The 25103-nt window shown below is 36.8% G+C and overlaps 4 protein-coding genes across 4 annotated transcripts; 1 reads left to right on the plus strand and 3 right to left on the minus strand.

Moving 5' to 3' along the window:
* The first annotated feature begins 923 nt into the window (after positions 1-923).
* On the plus strand, positions 924-4545 carry LOC121776027 (laccase-22-like). Its single transcript, XM_042173140.1, has 6 exons — positions 924-1084; positions 1332-1483; positions 1898-2142; positions 2403-2531; positions 3003-3926; positions 4168-4545. The coding sequence occupies exons 1-6, from the start codon at positions 989-991 to the stop codon at positions 4296-4298; spliced, it is 1677 nt and encodes a 558-aa protein (XP_042029074.1). The 5' UTR covers positions 924-988; the 3' UTR covers positions 4299-4545.
* Positions 4546-5974: 1429 nt separating this feature from the next.
* LOC121775937 (coronatine-insensitive protein 1-like) lies at positions 5975-8886 on the minus strand. Its single transcript, XM_042173038.1, has 3 exons — positions 8127-8886; positions 7341-7851; positions 5975-7038 (listed from the first exon to the last, which is right to left on the minus strand). Exons 1-3 carry the CDS (start codon positions 8618-8620, stop codon positions 6217-6219), a joined length of 1827 nt encoding a protein of 608 aa, XP_042028972.1. The 5' UTR covers positions 8621-8886; the 3' UTR covers positions 5975-6216.
* Positions 8887-12957: 4071 nt separating this feature from the next.
* LOC121775936 lies at positions 12958-17514 on the minus strand. Its single transcript, XM_042173037.1, has 4 exons — positions 17028-17514; positions 16757-16872; positions 14466-14709; positions 12958-14378 (listed from the first exon to the last, which is right to left on the minus strand). The coding sequence occupies exons 1-4, from the start codon at positions 17385-17387 to the stop codon at positions 13089-13091; spliced, it is 2010 nt and encodes a 669-aa protein (XP_042028971.1). The 5' UTR covers positions 17388-17514; the 3' UTR covers positions 12958-13088.
* A 3187-nt stretch (positions 17515-20701) lies between these two features.
* On the minus strand, positions 20702-23838 carry LOC121777766 (probable signal peptidase complex subunit 2). The gene is made up of 5 exons (XM_042175120.1): positions 23643-23838; positions 23363-23514; positions 22988-23069; positions 21087-21229; positions 20702-21010 (listed from the first exon to the last, which is right to left on the minus strand). The coding sequence occupies exons 1-5, from the start codon at positions 23745-23747 to the stop codon at positions 20914-20916; spliced, it is 579 nt and encodes a 192-aa protein (XP_042031054.1). The 5' UTR covers positions 23748-23838; the 3' UTR covers positions 20702-20913.
* Positions 23839-25103: the final 1265 nt, after the last annotated feature.

The raw sequence follows: 25103 nt of genomic DNA on the forward strand, positions 1-25103 counted from the left end.
ACTTTCTTGAATGAATTTTGTATTTTTGGTGTTGCTTTTCAAGAATATCTTAAAATGTTGTGCAAAATTCAGTTATAACAAATGAAAAAAAAGTGTCAAGTACTCCCTTTGTCTCATTCAAAACGAAACATTTCTTCTTCAGTATGAGATTTCGTGTAGTCTGTTAAGTGGCTAGAGAATCCGGCAAGCCTAGTTTGCAACTCATCCATAGTAATTATAAATACTCCATCCGTCCAATTAAAGTTACTTGTTTTCCTTTTCGAGACATCCCACTAAAAGTGACATATTTTTCAAAAATGAGAAATCGCTCCCTACACTTAATTTACAAAATAATACTCCCTCCGTCCCGGCTAAGATGACACATTCCTTAGTCGGGACGAGATTTTAGGAATTAGCGGTTAATGTGTTTAATTGGAGAGAGAAAATGTGAGTGGAAGTATTAAAATAGAGAGAGAACGAAATATGAATATTTTAATACGGATGAAAAAAAGTGGTTGAGTGTATTAATTGGAGAGAGAAAGTTTTAAAAAAGGAAATGCGTCATCTTAGTTGGGACAAACTAAAAAGGAAAACGTGTCATCTTAAATGGGACGGAGGGAGTAGTATTGTATAAAATTTCTAGTCGAAAAAGAAAAATTCCACTTTAAATGAGACAGAGGTAGTACATAACTATCCCTTCTATTCTCAAAGTTTGGAGATATTAAAAAAAATCAAAGTCCCATCTTTGACAATAGAAATAAAACAACCAAAGCAATCACGTAAAGTACTGAAAAAATTAGACAAAATTCATGTCTAAGATATCAAAATATAGAGGATACATACCATTCACTAAATAAATCCACTTTGTGTAATACCCAAGAAAACTGCATGGCCTCTTCCTTACCAAACTCTTCTAAAACGACATTTGTTTTACTCTCCCTTATAACTCTACCTTCTTCTGATTACTCTCCTATCCTAAACAGAGACTCCACAGCCAAAAATCAGAGATATGGCAAAACTTGGTTTGGCTTTAGCTCTCACACTTCTCACCCTCTTCTCCTCTTCCTCGTATGTCGAATCGAGAATCCGACACTATAAGTTTAGGGTAAGTGGTTCGTCGCTTAATCCCGTTCTGCGTCCCCAACGTTTACCGTTTTTCGAAAAATGTTCTCTAGTTACATTTTCTCTAAAAATAACTCACAAATTTATGAAATGTTTGATTTTTAGTGAGGACACAAATGAAAGTCACGAGGGTTTTCGTAAAGATAAAAGTTGGGGACACAAAACATGATTAAATATCTCATGAAACACTCTTTTGTTGAGATTATGTATATTTGAATGTGTTTGTGCAGGTGGTGAGGAAGAACATGACGAGGCTATGCGCGAGCAAGCCAACCATTGTCGTGAACGGAAAATTCCCGGGGCCCACTCTCTATGCTAGGGAAGATGATACAGTCATTGTTAGGGTTGTGAACCATGTCACAGACAATGTCACAATACACTGGTCTTTTATTATATTCTTTTACTAGTATTTTTTGATTTTTTTCATTCAATCAAAATATATGAATTTAGTGTTCTTTTGAATTTCCCCCCAACAAGCTGTTCTAACCAAATTTAAACCAATTTGGCTCATTCATGTCATGTTACTATCTACGTGACTCCAACGTGTCAAACACTATAAGCCGACGTGTATTTGAATTTTACTAAAAATAGCATTTAGTTGATGTAAATATTTAGATCAGAGTAACTATTTTTAGAAAAAATTAGAAGAGCATAAATTTCATTTAATAGTAGTATAAAATAGTAGTTAGTAGGAAAACCCCTAAAAAATTAAAAGTTTGTGCATTTAAAAAGAAATAACCTTATTTATTAGATTTTGTTTTTTTTTTGGCTGAAATGGTGGTGACTTTGCATTTAGGCACGGCGTTAGGCAGCTCCGGACTGGGTGGGCCGATGGGCCGGCTTATATCACACAATGCCCGATTCAGACGGGTCAGAGCTACGTTTACAATTTTACCCTCACGGGGCAGAGAGGGACTTTGCTTTGGCACGCACATATCAACTGGCAAAGAGCTACCGTGCATGGCGCAATTGTCATTCTGCCTAGGCTCGGGATTCCTTACCCATTTCCCAAGCCTGATAAAGAAGAGATCATTATATTAGGTAGGTTTTTAAACAACTCAGATGCAGGGGCACAGAAATAATTATACTGGGGAATTTTGTTGAATTTATGATATCAAAATGACAGTTTTGTTATTATTTGACTTCTTGATAAAACTTATTGTCTATAACTAACACAAAAAATACTCAGATAATTTCATGTGTCAATTTTTTTTAATAGTACTAATAAATATAAATTTAAAAAGTTGTGTCAAAGAACAATAAAAACAATTTTCTTACTGTTTGACATGGTTCATGAGCAGGAGAGTGGTGGAAGGCGGATGTCGAATCTGTGATCAACACTGCTATGCAAGCCGGCCTACCGCCTAATGTATCCGATGCACACACCATTAACGGCCTTCCCGGCCCTTCTCCAAATTGCTCTTCTTCGGGTACTATAATATAACATCATTATTTCTAAGTGATAGCTTAGATAATATAAAAAATTTAGAGTAAATGTCAATTTTAGTCTCAAACATATGAGCAAAATACGAAGTTAATTCAAAACATTTACTTTTTGAAAATCAGGCTCATAACATATGAAAATGTCGCCGAAATAGTCATATTTTATGGTTCCGTCAAAAAATTAATGGTTAACGCTAATTGCGCAGTGGCATGACGTTAGTTTTTTTACGAAACTGTAAAAAAAAGTATCACTCGGACAAGGATTTCATTTGTTATGCCGCTGTTTTTTAAAAAGTGAATGTTTTTTATCAAATTAGTATTTTAGTTATATATTTAAGACCAAAATTAATTTTTTACTCATATATTTTGATATTCGATCTTTTTCTCCCTTCTATTTTGTCAATTTTGAATTAAAATTTGTACTATCGATTAAAATTTGTTCCATTGTTGAATTGAAGGGTACACGTTCCACGTGGAGACCGGAAAAACATATCTCCTCCGAATAGTCAGCGCCGCAGTCAACGAAGAGCTCTTCTTCAAAATCGCCGGCCACCGCCTCACCGTCGTCGAAGTAGATGCCTCCTACACGAAGCCCTTCACAACCGACACCATATTCATCGGGCCGGGCCAGACCACCACGGCCCTCCTCACCGCCGACCAGCCCATCGGCAAATACGTCATCGCCATCTCCCCCTTCATGGATACCATCGTCGCCACCGACAACCAGGTCGCCACCGGCTCCCTCCGCTACTCCGGCGCCGCCCCTCTCTCCGGCGCCGGCGCCACCGTCGCCGTCCCCGCCCGGAACGCCACCCCGATCACGACCGCCTTCGAGGACGGCCTCCGCTGCCTCAACTCGCCGGAGTACCCCGCCGCCGTGCCCGGCGGCACCGACCACTCGCTCCTCCTCGCCATCGGCGTCGGCATGAACCCGTGCGCGTCGTGCGTCAACGGCACCCGCTTGGTGGCGGACGTCAACAACGTCAGCTTCGTGATGCCGGCCACCGCGCTGCTGCAGGCGCACTACTACAACGTGAGCGGCGTCTACACGGCGGATTTTCCGGCGGCGCCGGTGACGCCGTGGAACTACACGGGGGTGGCGGCGCCGGCGAATATGGGGACGGCGACGGGGACGAGGGTTTACCGGGTGGGGTATAATTCGTCGGTGCAGATCGTGGTGCAGGGGACGGCGGTGATCGCGCCGGAGAGCCACCCGATGCATCTGCACGGATTTAATTTCTATGTGGTGGGGAAAGGGATTGGGAATTATGATGCGGTGAATGATCCAAAGAGGTTTAATCTTGTGGACCCGGTTGAGAGGAATACTATTAGTGTGCCTACCGGTGGATGGACCGCCATACGCTTCCGAGCTGATAATCCTGGTATGAATTACTACAAAACACAAAATCTCGTTTTAATGTAGTTTTCATGAATTATTTGCATTTAACATATAATGTTATTGCACTAAACTATAAAATCTTTGCATTATCATAATCACGTAAGATTAGTTTTGATTTATGAGTCTTTGGCATGTTTTCTATGACAAAATAAATATCAGGTAATCTCGGATCAATTCAGTCTCGAGTAATATTGTGACAACTTAATCTTGATGATCGTGTGCAGGAATGTGGTTTTTGCATTGTCATTTGGAAGTGCACACAACATGGGGGCTTAAGATGGCAATTTTGGTGGAAAATGGGAAAGGCCCAAATGAGTCAATCTTGCCTCCTCCAAGAGATCTTCCAAAATGTTGAACATTCAAATTAAATATTTTTATAAAATTATTTTGGGGAAAGTTTTAGAGGTTGAGAGTGAAGAGGATGATGTGCTCAAGGCTCAAGCTGCATGTCAATAATTCACACACATACCAGAAAAGATAAAATGTTTTATGAACTATTGCATTTGATTTGCTTGTAATATCATCATGTATATGGTTGTACCTTTAAGTTTATTTTCATTATTTTATATCAGAAAATGAATAAAGTTCTGGTTTTAGCTTTAGGCCTTTAGTATCACATGTGTTGTGATTTGCGCCATCTTTTTTCATAAGGTAGAAAAATAAATGCCATATTTATTACTCCGTCTCTCTACAGTAGATGCGTTTTATTTTCAGCACTCGTTTTGAAAAAATGATAATAAATAGTTAAATGAGAGAAAAAGTAAATGAAGAGAAAGAATAATATAGAATTTTGTTGGTTCGTACAGCTTAGCTTTGTGTTGAAATTGCATCCGTTATTATTGATTGTCATAGAGTATCAATCTTGACCCATGTTAAGGAACTTTTTTTGTGTTAATCTAGGCCCAATCCATCAATATTATCTTGAATCATTTTATTCTTTTTTATCAAAGAAAAAATATATATTAAAATAATGACTCACATTAAGAATGAAGATCACTTTGCAATGATCACTTTTAAGACCTATAACTGCTAATTCATTATTTAAATTATTTTTTTTTAATTGTAACATAATTTTTATTATATTAATACAATACTTGATGCAAATTAATAATAAAACATAAAATTATATATTTATTAAACTAATGATACGCATATTAAATTTTACATTAACAAAAAAATGTATATTAAACTCATAATAAAAAAATGTATATTTGACACAAATTTTTTTATCGTGAGAATTATAAAATTTGTTTTCAGTTTTAATGAATGAATTCTAGTTTTACTTTATCAAATTTGTTTGAAAATACAAAATTATAATTTTGCTAATAGTTTATAAAATTATAACTCCATCCCCGATATATTAACGTATAAAGTTACTACATTAATTAAATGTACTCCATGAAAATATTACCCATTTTCCTATTTTAGTTTGTTCCCATGAAATATTTCACAATCAATTACATTTTCTGTAACTATCCACCACTACCATCCTACCACTATTTTCTTACAAAATATATAAATATAACAATTCTATAAATAAATAAAGATAGCCCCCTTTTCCATTTGTCTATATACTTGATATTTTGATATTTATCAGAACTTGTGTTAGATAAATATGAAAGTCTTTTAAATGTTCCAAACATAATAATATGAGAGTAGAAATACAATGCAATCCAACTCTTTGATCAAAGTCTTTACTAATAAATTATTGGTGAATATCAATTATTTTCCCTTTCAATTCTCAATCAAGACTGTTTGATCAACGTCTTCACGAATAATTTATTGGTGAATGTCGATTATTTTCCCTTTTAATTCTCAAACAAGACAAGTTTGTTTTGAGTGATATGGAATACACCCAAATTCTATATTTAAATTAACACCATAAAAGTGACTTCGACCCCACGTTAAATTAAAAAAACAATTTAACTTTAATAGACAGTGGATTTGGCCAATCAATTCAACAAGTAGGAGACATTAATGAAAAAACTTCCAAAAAATTTATTTACTAAAAGCGACATTTACCTAATCTGATGAAAGCAAAAACAAAGTGACATTTACACTCAACAAACATAAGATTTCATACACAATCAGATATGGAAAGAAAGATCATAAAAAAACAAACTATCTACACTTACAATAATGGATATCAACATCCATGAGATTCAAAATTTTACAGAGAATTTATTAGAAAGATACAACAACAGAGCTAATAAAGAGCATAGGTTACTGAGGAAGCGCAAAGGCGAGCGATATTGCCACGTCGTGTGACAGATCTACGGGTCGCGGAAGGCGCTAGCGTCCAGAGGACGGACAGTACTCGGGAAATCGGTTCTTTGCCCTGCAAGGGAATAGTATGCAAGAATGTGAGCAGGGTCCTCGACAATCACTAGCCGCTGTCTCTCTGCATCGTGAACAATGTGCCGTGTAGCTGGTATCAGCTCGATATTCCAGTTCGGCCTCACCATAGCTAAGAGATCCCGGCCATCGCTAGACGCATTGTACCCTTGCACCCACAGGTATCTGAGAGCAGACAACCGAAGAGCAGCTGTAGCTAGTGCTCGTTCGCTGAAACAACAGCCTCTCATTTCGAGCTTTTGGAGGCTCGGGCATCCCTTGGAGAATTCCAGAAGGCCTGCATCGGACTCCCCAACATAACCGAGAAGCATCCATGTCACTTTAGGACTGTACTGCCCTATGTAACCGAGGCCTACGTCTGTCAACCCCCCTTTGCGGAGATACAAAGCAAACCTAATGAGTTTATCACAACCTGTTAATAGAGCTCGAACTCCATTGTCGAGAGGCAAATCAGTTATGTTCTCCTCTCTGTCGAGTAAGACCAGCCGGAAGTCGCATAGATTTTTTGAGTGAGTAGCCATGCATTCCAATGCTGCGTTTGTAATATCGGAGACGTATACGGCTATGTATTCCAGTTCGAGGCATCCTTGAGCCAGAGCGATTAGCCCTCTCTGTGAGACCACGCCTTCGACATCTTCCATATCTTGCTCGTCAGCTCCCCGCTCGATCCTAAGCCTTTTCATGCTTTTACAGCATCGAGAAAGAACCTCCAAACCCCTATCTCCAAGAACATTTCTTGCCTATTGCATATAAATTGAGCAAATTTGAAATTATAATATGATAAATAATCCAAAAATTAATAAAACTGGTTAGGAACACTTGAATCATTCAAAAATTTCCAATCCTATTAAGTGGCCGTATGTTATCTAGAATAGTAAATAAGTTTTCGAGCATGTCAAAAAGCGTTTTGCAAATGATTCAACAAAAACTGTATATATAAGCGATCAACATCACGTTTAACAAACGGAACCAAGTTGTAAAGGACTTCAACCAAATAAAAACTATTCACTTCCATGTTAAATAAAAAGCTCAAAATTTTTACCTCAAGAACTTCCAAATTAGGACATGTTTGCAGTATCTGACAGTGGCCTTCAGTGTCGAGCATGGCATAAAGAAGATCCAACTTTTTAAGCTTTGCAGCAATAGGATACAAAATCGGCAGCTCTCCTCTACCCAAATAGGTAAGCCCCAAACGGCACAATTTTGGGGGGAACGAAATCGAACTGTACCTTTCCAACTGCTCGGAAGGAGCAAATTCTTCGCCATTCTGAGCCGGAGGCTCGGTTACAGAGCCGCCGGCAAACTCTTCCAGTGAACCAGCGTTTCTGAAAAACTCAACTAGCTTCGAAATATCACAGTCGCTAATTTTCACGGAGGTCAGAGACGGACATCTCCTCGCTAGCAAGTCAATGTCTTCGGATCTAACTCTCTTGAGATCAGTCATGAAGAAGTTTAGGTTTTCGAGAACAGTATTGTTCAAAGCAAGGTGATGCAGCCACTCGCCATCTAGCTCGGTTATCATGCTCTCTTCTATGTATAAAGTTCTCAGATTCCTATTAAAAAGCACACCATTAAATTTGAGCATTTCAAACTAGAATTCAATCAAATTTGGTGATTTAAATGACTATTATGCATATTGCAAATTCAATTAAGCTCAAATACTTTAGCTACTGCAATTAACAACATTAACCCTAGATAACAATACCAAAATCATAAGAAAACCCTAAATCCGGATTCGAACAGACAGATGAAATCATTCAAATTGATAAACAAATCGGTTGAAGGAAATCGAATTCATTCAAAAAATTGACGAATCGGTAATTTGTACCTGCAATTGCGCCCTATATGCAAGAGGCCGTCGGTACTGAAACCAGAGCAGCGATCGAGCTTCAAAACCTCGAGCGCAACGCCGGCGGCGGAAGTGGCGAGCAGCTTGAGGTCGGAATCGGAGACAATCATGCGCCTGAAGTGGAGCGCCTTCATCCTGGTGAAAGATCCGGCGACCTCCTGCACCCAGGGAGCGGCGTAGCCGCCCCAATCCTCGCCGATGAGGTTGAACATGGCGGCGCGCGGCTTGCCCTTGATTTTGAGCGATTCGAGCTGGGGGAAGCGGCGCGAGAGCTGCTTGGGAGTGGCGGTGTAGCAGAGGGCGATGGTGACGTGCTTGCGGGTCATGGCGTCGATCTCGTACCAGCGCTTGCAGACGAGCGAGACCGCGCCGCGGTCGCGCGCGTAGGGGAGGGCGCACTCCCAAACGGTGTCGTTGCCGTCGCCGTCGCCGTCGCCGTCGCCGAAGCTAGGGATTCTTGGTTGAGTCGTCATTTTGAGAGGATTGGTAGTGATTGGTTGGGAGTTTGGGAGAGAAAAAATGTACCATCAGCTAATATATTGGCTTTTACTGAATTATTAAAAGAGCACTATCTATCTATCTATCTCACATTGCACACAGTGTGCTCGAAGAAATGCCAGAACCGAATTCTGTTGTTTTGAATAAATCGATTGAAGATGTGCTTGCTGCACTTCATGATTTCAAAACTTTTTGGGAAAAAAATCAACTCTTAAATCTTCTTTCTTAGACATCTCCGACCATAACTTAAATTATACTATCAAATAGTAAATTTATAACAATCATTTATAACAACCATAACTTTTTAGATATTTGTGCTTCTTTATAATTTGGTTAGTTGAGATTACTGTTGCATTAGTAAGTTAGTTGATCTCAAATTGCAGCTTTTCACTGTATACACACACACACGTTGTATCAGGTTATCAGCTATGGGAGTAATTGTTTCCTCACTCAAATCTATTTCTCCTTCGTTGTCTTCATCTCATTTTTCTAAAACTGAATAAGTTACAAAGTTTGCATTTTTTTTGCAATTATTCCACATATCTTATTATCGGTGAAATGCACTATGATATGTGTTATGCCTATGCTGGGAATGTTAATTTCCTTCCATATAATTATACACATATTTATTTGGTGAGTAACACGTTTAAAACCAGCGGTCAAATCATCACATATTATGCTAGAAATGAGGCGTGCGAATGGGATAATTGAGAAAATTATAAACTTCATTATATATATTTGATTTATATTTGTCAATTTATCCAAAATAAAAAAATACAGTAGTACTTATTTTTTAAATAATGATTTGAGAAATAGAATTAGAAAAAAGGTGAGGGGAGACAAGTTGGTGTAACAAGTGAAAAAGAGAACATTATTGCAACGCCGAATTTGATAACAGAACGTGCAAACCAAATTTGTCACTCTTGTTAACACTATTTGTCCTTTTGAAATTTGAAGAAATAAAGCTAACTAATTTGTCTATTGGGGTAAAAAATAAATGATGCATGAGTTTTAGTCAATTGCAAGATTTACTACTTTAAACATTGATGCAACTGAAAACAATAATTTGTTTATGGGTGCATTCTGTTTTGTGTGGTCCTTTTTCACTTAGTAAACCAACCTCATTGATTAGGAAATAAGGATATTCCCACACAAGGTATTAAAGAATAATTCTTCTAGTTGAAAATATCGAATTGCAGCTTCAGTTATGCTCTCCCTCGGATCCCTTAAAATTGAAGAAAAATAGAGTTTTAATGCGAAATTGAAAAATACGGGACAAAAAAAGTGATTAGAGAATGATGCCCACTTTATAATAAAAATTTATAAAAAAAATGGAAGTGAACTAAATTTTTGGGACAAACAAAAATGAAAAAAAAAACTATATTTAGACGAAGAGAGTATAATACATCAACCATTTCCATATGCATCTCGGTTCAGTTAGCTATAAAAGTATAAAACATACACACAACACATTCTTCATTGAACAATTATTAGTTTAATTGCCTAATTACCCTCCACCTGGCCATTTCTGATTTGGGCAAATTGTCGAAAGTACTAGTGAGTTTGGTCAAATACTAATATGTTCCGCAATATTGAAAATTAATTAGAAAAATCATAAATTTTGGATTTGTTCACTTGGCCTTTTGGATTTGGACAACTTGTCGAAAGTACTACTCCCTCCGTTCCACAACATTGAAAATTTTCAGATTTCGGAGTACAAAATCTATCATAATCTAAAATGCAAGTTTGATGAAAAGTCCTTAATGCCCTTTTTGGAGGGAAAATAGAAAAATGAGGTGTCTTCTATTCAAAAATAATTTTTTAAGGCAAAAATAATTGGACAAATAATAGCCCAATAAAATGCTAACTTCTTGAAGAAGTTTTAAAACACATTTAAATAGTGCACTACCATTAAAAAAAAATTTATAATTAAGTTATTAAATTTATATATTAATTAGACTTATATTTGAGTTAAATTGAAATTGCGTTAGAGAGTTTAGTTTGCCTTCCATTTATTTAGGTTAAAATTGAGATTTAATCATTTATTGCAATACTTTTTCTCCGAATTAATTCACAAGCTAAACGACAACACATATATGTAATGCTTACAATTTCCATCCTATATTTACTCAATTAAAGTTTTTAGTTCTTATATTTTAATTCTCCTCTAATTAAACAATACTACTAAGTTTATAGATTAAACTAAGGAATAAGATGACATTATATATATTTAAAATTAAATCTAACTTATAAAGTTTGTATAACTTCTTAATATAAAGAGTAGTGTAAATTCTCACATTATTCAAAACAAACAAGATGCATAAAATATTATCGTTATTTTAAGTGATAGTAGTAATTTACTTTTTATACGTATATGTGGCGGGAAGTAAGAAATTTATTCTTTCCAATATAAAAAATTCATTTAGTCTTTGGCAATGTATATCAAGTTATACTATGGTCTGAAATTAAAAGAAAGAAATAAACAGTCAACTAAAATATGATTATTGGATAATACAAATTTTCTAACTTGACTTCTCAAAGAAGTTTTAAATTTATATGATTTAAATTATTCATATATTTAATGTGGATATGTTTAATATTCCATATATTTTTTTCAAATTATTTTTTAATAAATTAAGCTATTAAATTTATATATTAATTTGCCTTTTATTTGGATTAATGACTTGCATAGCACTTTCAATAAACATCTTTACTCACACATATTTTCTTTATTTGTATATCTTATTCTAATTAATTCATACTCTTAGATCATTAGTCACACATCTTATTTTTGTCATTAATTTTATTGTTTTTACTTCACTTAGATTATAAATTAAAATTGCATAAATGTTTCATTCACTGGGGAGTAGTAAATTCTTCATTTTGAGTGAGACAAGATAAGTACATTTCTATTTTTTTAAATCTTCATATTGCTTTCAATTCTTATTTTCTATATATTTATTATATTTTATATTCATTATTTGAAACTCTTATGTCCCGTGCATAGCTCGGGTGTTAATACTAGTTTGGTCAAATTCGGAGTAGTTTTAATCAATATTTATAGTGACCATGAATTAATAATTTTAATTATTAAAATTTTAATGATATTTAAAAATCTAAATTTAAAATTTAATTTTATAAAATCAAATCTAATATTGAAATAAAGAAACAAAGAGAAGGATGATAAAAGGGAAGAAGAATGATAATTTTGAAATAATATAAGATTTAATACATCACTGAAATAATATCAGATTTAAAATATTAAAACTGTAAAAAGACTAAATTGCTCAAACCCTTAAAAGGGTATTTTTGTATCAGAAAATGGCAAAAGGACCAATTTCGAGATAAACCCTTAGTCCAATGATGTTTGGCGATATTTTTAAAGTTCTGGGACTATGGGCGAGATAAATCTATAGTCCAAGGACCATTTTTATAGTTCAAATCTTTTTTCACTGTGCAATAATTAAGATAAATCCAAACTTCATAGGTAGTATGTTTAACCGTTATTTATCGCTGTGAGATAGATAAAAAAATTGACCAAAATTGTTATTTTACTTTTAACAATTTGCCCATACTGAATTAACGATATGTCGATAACGGTGCCAAATGCTAATTTGTATCCATTATTTTCTTAATGGGCAAATTTCAAATCAAATGGTTTTGTCCAATAGTTGATTAAGCGCATGGTACATCTATGTGGGTCTAGTAAACGAACCAGGTTGTAGCCAAATCTAAATAAAAATAGTGGAGTTATAGTCTTTGTCATGTAAGATACTCTCTCTCACAAAAAATAGAGCACATTTATCATTTTTTATTGTCCACGAAAAATAGAGCACATTAAAAAAATGAAAGTTTTCAATAACTTCTCTCTTCTCTCTTATTAATAATATGGACCACATATTCCACTAACACTACTTCTATCTTACTTTTTTCCCTTCTCTTACTATTTACTAATAATATGGATCTCATATTCCACTAACATTACTTATCTCTTACTTTTCTTCCTTCTCTCTTATTTTACCAATTCCACATTAAAACTCGTGTCATTCATAATGTGTCCTATTTTTCATGGACGGAGGGAGTAGTAATTATATGGAGTAATTCATAGTATAAGACATTTCACCATTATTTCACATTGGTAATGAAAATTTGAAGTTGCAGATATAATATAAAAGTTTTATTGTGTTTCATTCTAATTGAGTATTGTAGTGGAGTACATTTTTTGTCAAATTGTGGTGGAAAATGTTTGCATAAATGTTTATATAGTAGCTTTGCCTAATTAATCAAACTAAACAACATTGCCTCATCAAAATCATAGAAAGACTGCATTTTTTCTCTTTCTTCCATTTTCTCAAAAAAAATTGATAATTACATTAAGCCACAAGCTGATAGATATGAGTTCTATACATTTTCGCTGAATAATAAAACTCAAAGAGACATCTATCATTCTATAGTTTCTTCGAAACTAGATGGATCTGAGGTAGATGCCTTCTCCTTATGATCATTGCTAGCAACTCTTTTGACAATGCCACCCCTGGCCCCCGAATTATCGGACAACAAAACAAGCTCGAAAGAAGACATGCGACTAGCTTCGACATCCTTGGTTCCAATGTAAAGACCCCTGCTTCCTGCTGCTGCAAGTATGTTATGGCTGTCAATGCTGCTGCTTAGGACAGAAGGCCATACCTCGAGCAGCCTCGGGTTGGGTTGGTTGGAGCTGTTGATGAGCATCCGGAGCGTCTCCCTTGCGCTTTTCTCCACCATGGATTCGCCATTTGGAAGGAGAGGGTCGACGAGGTTCGGGTTCAAGGGTGGAATCGAGGTGGACATGGCAGGACCAGCACTGACTAGATACCCTTGGCCAGACGAGCAGATGTCAATGACTGGAATATGAACGATAGGGTCGCAGATCAAAGGTGTGAACGTCGGGATTTGCTGTGAAGATGGTAATCTAACCAAAGGCTCTGGAAGGAAGCTAGGAAAATCGAAAGGTGGAAGCTCAGCTAGATCTAGCAATGGTTTTGAGGTCACGAGAGCTGACGATGATAGCAGAGACGAGAGTGGAGGCAGGGAGGACTCTGTGGATGAAATGGGAACTTTAGTGAATTGCGTGAATTGCAGTGTTGATGCAACGGGAGGACACCAGCAGTAGTGAGGAGAAAAGGGGGATGGACTCGACGAAGGAACCTGTGTTTCGGGTCCTGAAAGAGGGAGCTCCCCAGAAGTACCAAATACTTCCAAGAAGTTTAAGCTTAACAAAGGTCCATTCCCATTCACCTCAGCAAGTTTGCCTTTCTGAGAGCAATCACCACTTTTGGTTGAAGCCTCAAGTAAGCTGTCGATAAATGGAACATTATTCTCACCACGACGCCTCAATTTTTCTCTGGCGGCACTCCTTACGTCAGACAAACTTTTTTGCAGGCCTTCTTTGAACGAACTCGACCTGGGACTTAAACAACCCTGGTAGATGAGGTTTGTCTTTGATCCTTGACTGCCATATTGCCTGACGCGTGAACTCTTCGAACAATTGGCCAAAGAATGAGGATTATGATGTTCAGATGAATCAGCAGAGCCATCTGAAGGGCTAGCCGATAGCATGCCACTTACTTGACCATTATGTGCCACTGATCCCGCAAGGTATGCTCGAAGATGACTCACAAAAGAGTTGAGTCGTGACTCGCTAATTCCAGTGAGTTCAGCGAGTGAAGGTTTCTGAGCTAGCAAATCCTTCAACTGTTCCGACAAGAAAATTAAAATTGAGAAATGTCTATGTATACATAGACCATCATGAAACAAGGCTTGCAATATTTTAATCCTTACCTTTCTGAGCCATTCATATCCCAAAAGCGTAGATTTTTCAGAGCACCAAAAATAAGAAACCACGCCATCTGAGTTCTTCACAAAGAAGGACCTTCCAGACTTATCAGCAGGGATCTCCTCAATTTCTACATCGGTACATTGAGCCTCAGTGCTTAATGTTGCCAGCCTCTCCTCTGAACCATCATCTCCATTAAATGATAAACGCAAATCTGACGTTGGCAGAAGGGTGAGACATAAATTCCCCCTGTTCAAACAACAAGGTTCAGAAACAAGAATCAGCACAAGTATAAAGGAAGTAGATTCCAAACAAAAAGAAAAGGCCAATGACTGCCGACATCTCCCCTGATACCCACTAGTAATACGAAACAACTACAGGCAGAAACCCACATTTCCAAGTCAGAGTAGTCAAATCCACTATCTATGGTAACGAGATGCATGTTGTAAAGTAATACAAGATTCAGGTGACCCAGTTTAAGTAGGTCCTATTTTTGTGGAAATCGAACTTTAAGTTCATGTGTTTATTTTTCCCTCATCTTATCTCCATCTATAACTAAAATCACCATACCCTCTAAGTTTGAACACTTGCAGTACATCTATGTCCTAATTTTGAACACACTTAATGATATTGGTCCGCTTGAAAAAAGTTTACTGGTTAATAAACAATAGTTTAGATAGCCGGAATAATGAAATTTTTACCACTGCCTAAATTTCTAAGTAACGCAGCATTATTGCAATCTCGAGGGTGCTAAATGCAACAAAATCTTGAAAAGACCAACTTAAAGAACTAAACAACAGGTTGAAATCTCAAAATGAATTAGCTACACAATTTCATCACATAATAATAATTTCTCTAACCAATTATTTACAAAACGGAACATTGATTCCAAGCAACTTGCATGCAAGATAGGGAAAAATTAACAAAACAGATACATATATACATAAAAGCACAAACATTATACAGCTGAATCACAATTAAATACCATTAGCAGTAACGGACATCAAAACAGAAGAATACTGATAATATACAGTAAGTCAGCAAACTCTTGTAGAGCATGCTATAATGTAGAAGCATGAAGCTACCTTTACTTCTTCTTAATCAGAGATCATAATAGTCTACGCCATTTTACCTACAAGTAAGAAGATGTTTTCACTTGGAAGGATGAACAATGTTACCATTAACAATCTAAAATACAGCACCCTAGGTAGTCAGGAATAATAAGAAATTTGCAAACACGGTGAAGATACATTTATTTGCATTAGCTATAGAAACATAACTTGCGTCAGACATGATAAATATCATGAAAATAAGGACAGCATAGGATAAAGAACACAGAAGACATAATAGCTTAATCCAAACCGAAGTAGTAGTTAAGCAAAAGGAGCAAATCATGATCACAGTTCTCGGATATATACAATGCGTCAACAGATATGAAAAGATTACTGCTAAAATCTCCTCTGAACCACAAAGACTCAAATTTCTACACAAACCTTCCCCGGGGACTCCACAATCAAAGGAACCTCCTAGGTATGAACAAGTCATATCAAGACACAGGGATCTACGTTAGAATCCAGTATTTACTGCTCATCAAGAGGTTAAAACAAAATTCTCAAATTTTATATACAAAGAGACTCAAAATGTGAACCCAAAACAAGGTTAGGGATCAAGATGACAACAAAACAGTATTAATATCAGCCACTTAGTTTGTATAAGAGATAACACTGTTATCTAATCAAAATGAGAAGAAATAGACTCTATAACATAGAAATCAGTACTCTGAGGCATAGAGGATTAGAAAGAAGGTTAGGTTTGTAGTAAAGTTACAAGAGGAGTATATATTTATTCTATTACACATAAGAAAAATACAAGACAAGCAAGCACAGTTAATATATCCGTATCATAATAAATTATAGCAAAGGAAGAAATGGTCACACGGGCAAAAGTAAGTTAGTTAAATTGCTTTGCTTGTTAGTAACTTGTTTTTTGTTGTTACTGAATTTCTACCAATAAACAATATCGTTGGTCTCAGCAATTTAGTAGCCAAATAACAAGTAGGCTTACAAATCTATATCTTAGAATGTGATTGTGTATAACAGTTAGATATCATTAAAACAATTCTGAACTAATTTTGGATAATTCAGTACTCTACTGTTTACGAAGACATTACGGATAATAGACAACCCCTAATTTGCTCGCCTAAATTACAAGTGATTTCCGCGCATGAAGAAATGATATTATTTGCAAGAACTGAATTACAATCCCCCTAAAAGAACAGGTAACTTTGCAGACATACCTTACAGAGGTAGGTGACAGAAGCGTTCCTTGTTTGTTGATCTTTCCAATCCGGATAGAAACCAGCGGAGCGCACAAGCACCTAGCCAATATCCCAACCTCTGACGGCTCAAAGTGCTGTGAACAAAAAGGGGACATTCGTCAATTACACGATTATATCAACAGCTCAAGCAGCATATATCCAATTCCAGATTAACTAAAGAAATGCGACATATTAAAACATTAAAATGTCAATTACACGATTCATTCAAAGCTCAATTTGCAATACATACCTGACTAAGGTGAGCTAGCAGACCATCCTCAGCCATGGCAGCCGAGGCGTTCAGCTTGAGCAAAGGCTTCAGCCTCTCATCCGCTCGGCAAGCCCCCGTCACCTGCAAATCCAATGCGCCAAGCCATTGGATAACCCCCTCCTCTCTCCCGCTCCTCTGCAGCAGCAGATCGGCATCCCTATCCTCCACCAAAATCTCCGTCAATCTCCGCGTAACCGATCGATTCGAACGCACCGACGCCTCGTCGCAGCTGGAGGAAACATCCACGGAGCCTTCCCCGCCGGAAACCTGATCGGCGCGATCCACGTCGTCGATCCGTCGATCCTCCTCCGCCGATTGCTGTTTCTCGGAATTCGACATTTCGCAAATCTCAAAAACTATTGGATCAGTCGGGAGATGGTGCTGCCGCGACGATCGCAATTTGAAAGCGTAGCGTGAAAATCGAGATGAAGATTTTAGGGAGAAGCGGAACCTCAAAATGCTGGGATAAGAGCTTTGTAGGAAATGACGGACGTGAGGCATCTATTTAAATCCGGCTCAATAACTTAGCTCGGTTCCCCAATTACACGTCAGATGGGGCCCGCGAACTACCCAATTACAGCATCCGCAACGGCGGCCGTCCCGGCGGACGTCTGATCGGCGTGCCGGAAGTCAGCGCGGGACGTCCCCCATTAGGCAGCAGGGAGGAGGACGCAGACATGCGTTACGGACACCGGAGTTCCGCGGCATTCCAGGGACGTCCCGATTTTTAATTTTTTTTAAAAAAAAAACTCTATATATACAACTCGTTGAACTTCATTTCATTCGCACAATTGTTTTAACGAGTTTCTCTCACTACTTTCATTTCTTTTGAAGATAAATGGAGCACCACGATAGTGATTCCTCTGCCACGAGCGAGTCACAAACGCCGACTTTTCCTGTTAAAGTTGGGGGAAATGCCGGCGGAAGTGCACCGATATCCGAGATGATGCCCAGAATGGTGCCGATGATGCCCCAACCCCAAATGGCGGGATGATGCCCGGACACTACAATATGTACTCCCATTGGTGTGGGATGATGCCCCAAATGCCTGGGATGAGTGCCGCGATGACGGGGATGATGCCCAAATGCCCGGGATGATGCAGGGGCATGCCTGCCGTTGCGGGGGAGCAGGCAGGGGGTCCCCCAATCACCTGGGGACAATGTCTATCAACCCTACATGGATTTATTGTCTAGTGATTCCCCCAGAGTACTCCTCTGCGGACTCAGTTCACCGGCATTAAGACTTTCTCTTTTGAGGAGTTGGGGCTATCTCCGGTCAGGGAGTCTCCCACTGAGATCCCACAGGCGGCAGGGAGGACGCGGAAGCAAGGGAGAGGGAAGGGCTAGGGCACTACCTCGTCCTCGCATGCGGGGAATGAGGGTGGGGCGAGGAGAAGGGGAAGGAAGCCTGCGGGAGAAAGAGGACCATATGGAGCATAGGGGAGTGTGTCGCGCTGGCGAATGTCTGGATCAGAGTAGTTGAGGATCCCTACGTCGGGGCTAACCAGCATATCGACAGAATGTGGTGGCGCATTAACCAAAGCTACCTCCAATTCAAACCGCCAGGTGGAAAGCCTCACGATGGAGAGCAATGCCGGAAACAGTGGGAGCGGCTAAGGAGGCAGCTCAGCCGATTTGTCGGCATTTACCAAAACAACCTCCGCACGGCAACCAGCGGCATGTCCGCCGATTATGTGAAGCTTCTGTCTCACCGGCGGTTCCCCGACAGTGAATTGGGTTTCGAGGAATTCAAATATTGGGAGGTTTATCTTGTGGTGCAGACTTCCGCTAAGTTTAGTTCGGGTGTTAAAGCTACTGGCCGAAGCGGACGAAGATCAACGCCTCCCGGGAGTACAGCAGTAGTACCGGTTCCCACGAACTCCCTGACGCCTAGGCAGAGTTCTCAACCCCTCAATCGTCTTTCCGCCGTCGTCGCTCGGTTGGGCAAAAGACCGCGATGCGGATGGCTAGGGAAAGCGCCAGCTGGTCCTCCGAGGTCCAATCGGCAGCTCCTCCTAGATCGATCCCGAGCTCCCCTCACTCCCCCGCATACAGCAACATGAGACTTTGGTACACACCATGGAGAAGTGGTATGCATCGACTGACCCCTTATACAAGTTGATGCTGAAGGATGTCATCGACAGTATGCGGCGCGATTTGGGGATGTCATCCCTGCTCGTGAGTGACGCCGGGACCGGCCACGGGCACGAAGGGACTGGTGGCGGGGACGACGAGGAGTGAGACGGTGGCCGCATTTGTTGAATTTTGAGGTTTTTTTTTAACTTTGTATTTTTTTTAATAATTATGTAGGTATTTTGTTTTAAATAAAGTGGTTGTATTTTCTCCGTATTCGTGTCGAAATTTTAATTCCGTAAATTGTTTAATTCCTTAAATTGTTTAATAGATATCCTCTATTCATAAGAAGACGGTTTCGTTGATTTAAAATATCAAAAATATATTACGCGTGGGAGGATGATTTTTTTCTTCATTAGATAATTGAAAACAAATAAGTATAATATTTGTGATTTTTCAATTGAGTCTGAGAACTCACAATGAACTAAAATTTGACTAAAATTAATGATATCTTCAACAATTCACTCCATACTAGTATTATGTTTCTTTTTTAAAGATAATTTTATTATAGTATATATTTTTACATAGTAAATATTTCTTTTATCATGATTTAAGTGGTGTACTAGTATTTTATTTTGGCATGAAATTAAGAAATTAATGTTTTAAAATCAAATAATAGTACTATAAAGATGATCAAATAGAATAGGAAATAAAGTACTAGAAAAAATAATAAATAAAATATTGGTAATATACGATAAAATATGAGACTAATGCCAAAAGAAGAAGTATAACATTTAATTTGGAATATCTCAATAAAAAATATATTTTGAATACCATTTTTATTACTTTTAAAATTCCACTAGTGCTTAAAGAAATTCTATTATTGATTGTATCATATACGGCAAATATAACCGCCCATAGAAAGAGATTGATTAGTGACTAAGAAGTCAATTTTTCATGTGTTTAATAAATAATTTAGAATATAGTATCATATATGTCAGAGGTCAGAATACTTATTATTTAATTAAGTGGTTATGCATATATAAGGTCCCACATATTATTTTTTAGTACAAGCTTGGATATAGACAACCACTTTTAATAAAATGAGCTTTGTAATAATTGTAGTTGTGACAATAGGAATTTTGTATACGTTTTTGTTGTATTAAGTTAAAAATATTCTGGTAGGGGCCCATAAATAATAAGTAGAGTTTTTTTGTGTGTGACATTTTAAATCTAGGAAGTAGTTTTAATGTATAAATAATGATTTTAATGCTCATAGCTCTCATATAGTCTATATCACCTATTTATTTTGTTTTATATTTCTAATTAATTATAATATCTTATAAGCAATCATTATCAACATTATTAATTTTTTAAAATTAAATAAAAATTAACGTTTAATTTGTTTATCATTCATTTATTTTCAATTATAGATAAATGAACAAATCAATCTTTAATTTTTATGCATTTTACTAAATTAATGATATCAAGAAACATCACGAATTCACCGTAATACAGCGTTTAAAATTTCAATTTATTCATCCATAAAAAAACAATAAACATCATGGGAACTGCAGATGTAGATCTAAAGCATAGAATTTGCGCATTTTAACTTGTAACAATTCAATCAGAGTTATATCAGCAATCCTACCCCTTTGATCAGCACATTTATAATGCAAAATCCATTCAAGAGAGAGAGCTCTCACTTTCAATCACTGTCATTCTCTGTCAATTAAACTGGTCCTCATATATCTAGCAACAAGATCCAATGGTATATGCTACAAGTTGAAATTTATTTGCTCTTTTTAGATTCTTTGGCATAATCATTAACCAGACCCTCGACGTCCTTCCAGAAACGGCCCTCTACCAAGACTCCATCTTTAGTGAACCTAGAAAAGTATTTAAGCAAGAAGATTAGCATCAAGAATGTGATCGTTTGTGGCTTGGGGAAAGTCGAGAGATTACCACTTAGTCACGCTTTTGGTGAATTCAACTGGTGGCTTTGCAGATATCGACTGGGGGTCTGCGCTGGCTATTGTGAGTGTATACATGTCCGAGAATCTTGGCATCTTAGAAGCTACTACTAACCCGGTAGAGTTGAAAGAATCCTGTGGAAACAATTCAGCAGGTAATCAGTTTTCTCTCTATAAAAAAGATCAAGTAGATAATCATGGTTTATGAATTTTTTATTCATAACCTAATTCTAAAATAAGAATTTGATTGTTTAATGATTGCAGAGTGAAACATATGCAAAGGTACATCTGAATACAAGTTTTTTTCAACCTGGTCCCGACACCTAGATAGTGTTAGTAATATTCATCGAACATTCATGAGAGACTTGATGTGCCTTTCAATTTACAGACACAAGAAACACAGAATGAGAAGAAAGTCATTCTTTAACATTAACATGGGATCGGGAGGGAAATAAAAGAAGTGAAAAGAAGCAAACTAAAGACATTCCCTGACCAATATGGATAACCATAAACAGCTAAGATAAGAAGACAACATGAATAACTGAAAGCCTTAACAACATCTATCAATACATCTTCTTGAGCTCTCAAAAACAGGTCAAAAAAAAGTTCACCCAAGTTTTTAATAGCAAAAACATGTCAAAATGGGGACCAGAAACGACATAATCTTGAGCTCTAAAAAATATTAGCATTGAGATACAAATTCTAAGAAATATTAAAAGCGAAATGTGCAACCCATGTCAGCTAATACATGATATAAATAAACTCATCCAAGATCTTACAAACCTAATACGAGCAGTTTGCTATGCAAAACTCAGGTCCTAGGCCTGGTAATCCGGATAGTAAATAGAAACTGTAAACATTATATCTTTAAACTTTAATGTATAAGGCATCTCAACAATCCCATATCGTCTAACTATTTCCGTAGAGTTTCTCCAGTTCGACGTTCTCTTTTTCTCTGGTAACGATTAAACCACATATATTATGAAGCAAGTATAACAAGTGAAATCTAGTATTGAAACAAATATAAAAAATTAAGTGTGGGATGAAATTGCCTTTTAGAGTGTACTTATACCCAAATGCAGGATAAACCAAGTTGAGACCAAAGGCCAGCATTTTCCTCTACAAAATCTCATAATTGATTAAAGCAACTAACATTAAAAAAACTAAATATTCCCATGCATTGGCTATGTATATCAAATATCAAACCATATTTAGAACTCGGCATTAGCCTATGTGATACAAAGAAAGATGATTTGCGGCCAGGAACATGAGGCATTCTCACTATTTAGTTTAAAATAAAATTTCAATGTGATGCAAATACATTCTAAGTGATGGATCCTGCTATAAAGAAGCTCTGCCACTGATATGAAGGATATTCTAAGTGACAAGTGTTGTATAATGAAGATAAATATATATAAACCAATCATTTCTTGATAAAAGATATAAATGACCCATTTGATCATTCAAAGACCGAGAATGCTCTCTAGATGAAATAGCAACGTTACAAATAAAAAAAACCACTTTTTATCATTCACATGCTTCAGGATATGCAAAAGAACATAAACAGGTAAAATATCAAAACATAATTTTGAAGACCAATACCAAATGTTTAGCATCATTTTTACATGAAGCAACAAGCGTTGAGAGTGCGAGCTGGTGATCGTAATTTGTTAAAAAATGAAGATACATACATTAATAGACCAAATGGCAAACATAATTCACACCATGCCAAAAACAAGTCTTTCACATATTCAACCAGTACTAATTTTTTAAAAAAATTACAATTTGGAATACTAATCATTGTTATGTGGTAGTACTTCAAATCCCATAGAATAAAAAGCAAACTAAACTAAGCATATAAAGTCCATAAAAGAGAAAAAGGTTAGAACTTACAGGTGGAGGATAGGTGAATAGAATGGCATTCTTTTGCTTCATGTTTATAATCAGTTGCAATATCCCATTGAACAAAACATACTTGCCAATGTCAAGGATCAAACAAACAAAACAGTTTTCTAACACAGATAAATGGATCCTCAAATGATAAAATAATAATCCTTCATATTTTTTGCTCAATTACATATTTAAATGCAAAGGCACCATTATCCAGGATTCCTTATTTTTTGTCATCCATATGATGTTTCACAGACACAAAACCAAAAAAATGTTTTTTCCATCTCAATGATTATATAAATGCTCTATCTAATTATTGAAAAAAAAATCTAAAATAAAAAATTGAGCTTAACAAATCAGGCAAATGAGAAAGGATATAAAACGATGCAACCGATGAGGAAGTTCTGGTTCTCGGGGAACTTCTTGTTGTAAAACTGCGCGAAGACAGCAATAACAATGATGATCGCCCCAATCAGCAACCGAATGTTACTCATCCTCACATCTTCAGGATAACCTTTGCTGGTCACGATCTACAACCGATGAAAACCAGTCAAATCGAAGTCAATTCCGAATCAAATCATTCAATAAACGACGAAAAATCTAAAATTGCAATAGAATCCCCAAAATTGATCGTGAAAATTCGTGACAAATGGCAGACCTCAGTGACGGACTCATCCAGGAGGTGTTTGATGGAATTGTGATCGAGTAGATTGGCCTTCTTAGGGGTCTTGTTGGCGGGATTTTCGACTTTCTTCTCCTGCATTCTCTCTGATTTCTCGATTCTAGGGTTATTGTCTGAAACTGAAAATGAATTGAATCTTCAGTTACAGTATGACTGATGGGAGATGGACACGAAATTTACACTACTGTGTATTGTCAATTTGTCATAATTGAGCTGGGCTTTATCTGGGTTGACCCGATCGAGATCGGGATCGGGATCGAAATGGGCTGGGCTTAAGGAAAAAATTATAAGCATATAAATACTTCAGATTCTATGTTGGTGATTTGCTAGTAAATTTTTTTAAAAGATGGTCAATAATAACTCTAGTCATGATTACTCGAATTTTCAGTTTACTAGATGGAGAGAAATTGTACTCTTCCGTTCTGTAGTAGTGCAGATAAGTACTTTTCCGTTCTGTAGTAGTGCTGACGTTTCTTTTCAGCACGTCATTTAAAAAAATGGCATTTCTTTTAGCACGTCATTTAAAAAAATTGTGTTAAGTGAATTAAATAAATGAGTATCGAGCACTTTTACCTTTGCTCGCAAAACTACCGAGCATATTTACTTGTGCTCGGCAAACCAGCGATTACTTTTACTTGTGCTCGGCAACCCAGCGAGCACTTATAACTATGCTCGGAAACTACCGACCACTTCTACTTGTGCTCAGCAACATAGCAAGCACCTTTAGTTGTGCTCGCAAAATATGTAACATAGATTAAAATGCCAATGTGATTTCAAAAACTACAAGTAAAGAAGAAGAATGGAGATACATAAAGATAGAAAATGTATTAAAATAATTAAAAAAATCGCCATGCTGAAATGGCGTGCAATAGCGCATCGAAACCCCCGCTCGTGGCCGGTCCGAATGGTTGATACGGATTGTAAACCAATTATTTGATTCAAGTTTTTGCGAGAATGATTAGTTTCAGTAAAAAAGTTGGTCGTGGTATCAAACTCAATCGTATCAACTATTAAATCATCTATAAAACCAGTGAGCACCTTTACCTGTGCTCGGAAAATTGATATGCACTTCTACTTGTGCTCGGCAAAATACCAAGCACATTTAATTGTGCTCGGAAATATAGATAGCACATTTAGTTGTGCTCGGAAATACGCAACATAGATTAAAATGGCAATATGATTTCAAAAACTACAAGTATTGAAGAAGAACGGAGATACTTAAAGATAGGAAAATGTATTAAAATAATATTTAAAAAAATCACCATGTTGAAATGGCGTGCAATAGCGTAGCGAAACCCCTGCTCGTGGCCGGTCCGAGTGGTTGATACGGATGTAAACCAATTATTTGATTTAAGTTTTTGCGAGAACAATTAGTTTCATTAAAAAGGTTGGTCGTGGTATCGAACGCAATCGTATCAACTATTAAATCATCTATAA

Source organism: Salvia splendens, chromosome 18 (genome assembly GCF_004379255.2).
Source record: "Salvia splendens isolate huo1 chromosome 18, SspV2, whole genome shotgun sequence".
NCBI classification, from domain to species: Eukaryota; Viridiplantae; Streptophyta; class Magnoliopsida; order Lamiales; family Lamiaceae; genus Salvia; species Salvia splendens.

Bases quoted from the DNA above. Each gene is read 5' to 3' on its own strand.
- LOC121775936 (XM_042173037.1), bottom strand. From the start codon at position 17,387: ATGTCGAATTCCGAGAAACAGCAATCGGCGGAGGAGGATCGACGGATC. The intron at 16,873-17,027 runs GTATGTATTGCA...TTTTGTTCACAG, and splicing joins TGCTAGCTCACCTTAGTCAG to CACTTTGAGCCGTCAGAGGT. The intron at 14,379-14,465 runs GTAAGGATTAAA...TTGTCGGAACAG, and splicing joins GATATGAATGGCTCAGAAAG to TTGAAGGATTTGCTAGCTCA.
- LOC121776027 (XM_042173140.1), top strand. From the start codon at position 989: ATGGCAAAACTTGGTTTGGCTTTAGCTCTCACACTTCTCACCCTCTTC. The intron at 1,085-1,331 runs GTAAGTGGTTCG...GTGTTTGTGCAG, and splicing joins TCCGACACTATAAGTTTAGG to GTGGTGAGGAAGAACATGAC. The intron at 1,484-1,897 runs GTCTTTTATTAT...CTTTGCATTTAG, and splicing joins GACAATGTCACAATACACTG to GCACGGCGTTAGGCAGCTCC.
- LOC121777766 (XM_042175120.1), bottom strand. From the start codon at position 23,747: ATGCAGGAGAAGAAAGTCGAAAATCCCGCCAACAAGACCCCTAAGAAG. The intron at 23,070-23,362 runs ATATCCTTTCTC...TGACATTGGCAA, and splicing joins CTCATCGGTTGCATCGTTTT to GTATGTTTTGTTCAATGGGA. The intron at 21,230-22,987 runs GTAAGTTCTAAC...TTGTTTCCACAG, and splicing joins TATTCACCTATCCTCCACCT to GATTCTTTCAACTCTACCGG.
- LOC121775937 (XM_042173038.1), bottom strand. From the start codon at position 8,620: ATGACGACTCAACCAAGAATCCCTAGCTTCGGCGACGGCGACGGCGAC. The intron at 7,852-8,126 runs GTACAAATTACC...GCTTTTTAATAG, and splicing joins CATATAGGGCGCAATTGCAG to GAATCTGAGAACTTTATACA. The intron at 7,039-7,340 runs GTAAAAATTTTG...TATATGCAATAG, and splicing joins CTAATTTGGAAGTTCTTGAG to GCAAGAAATGTTCTTGGAGA.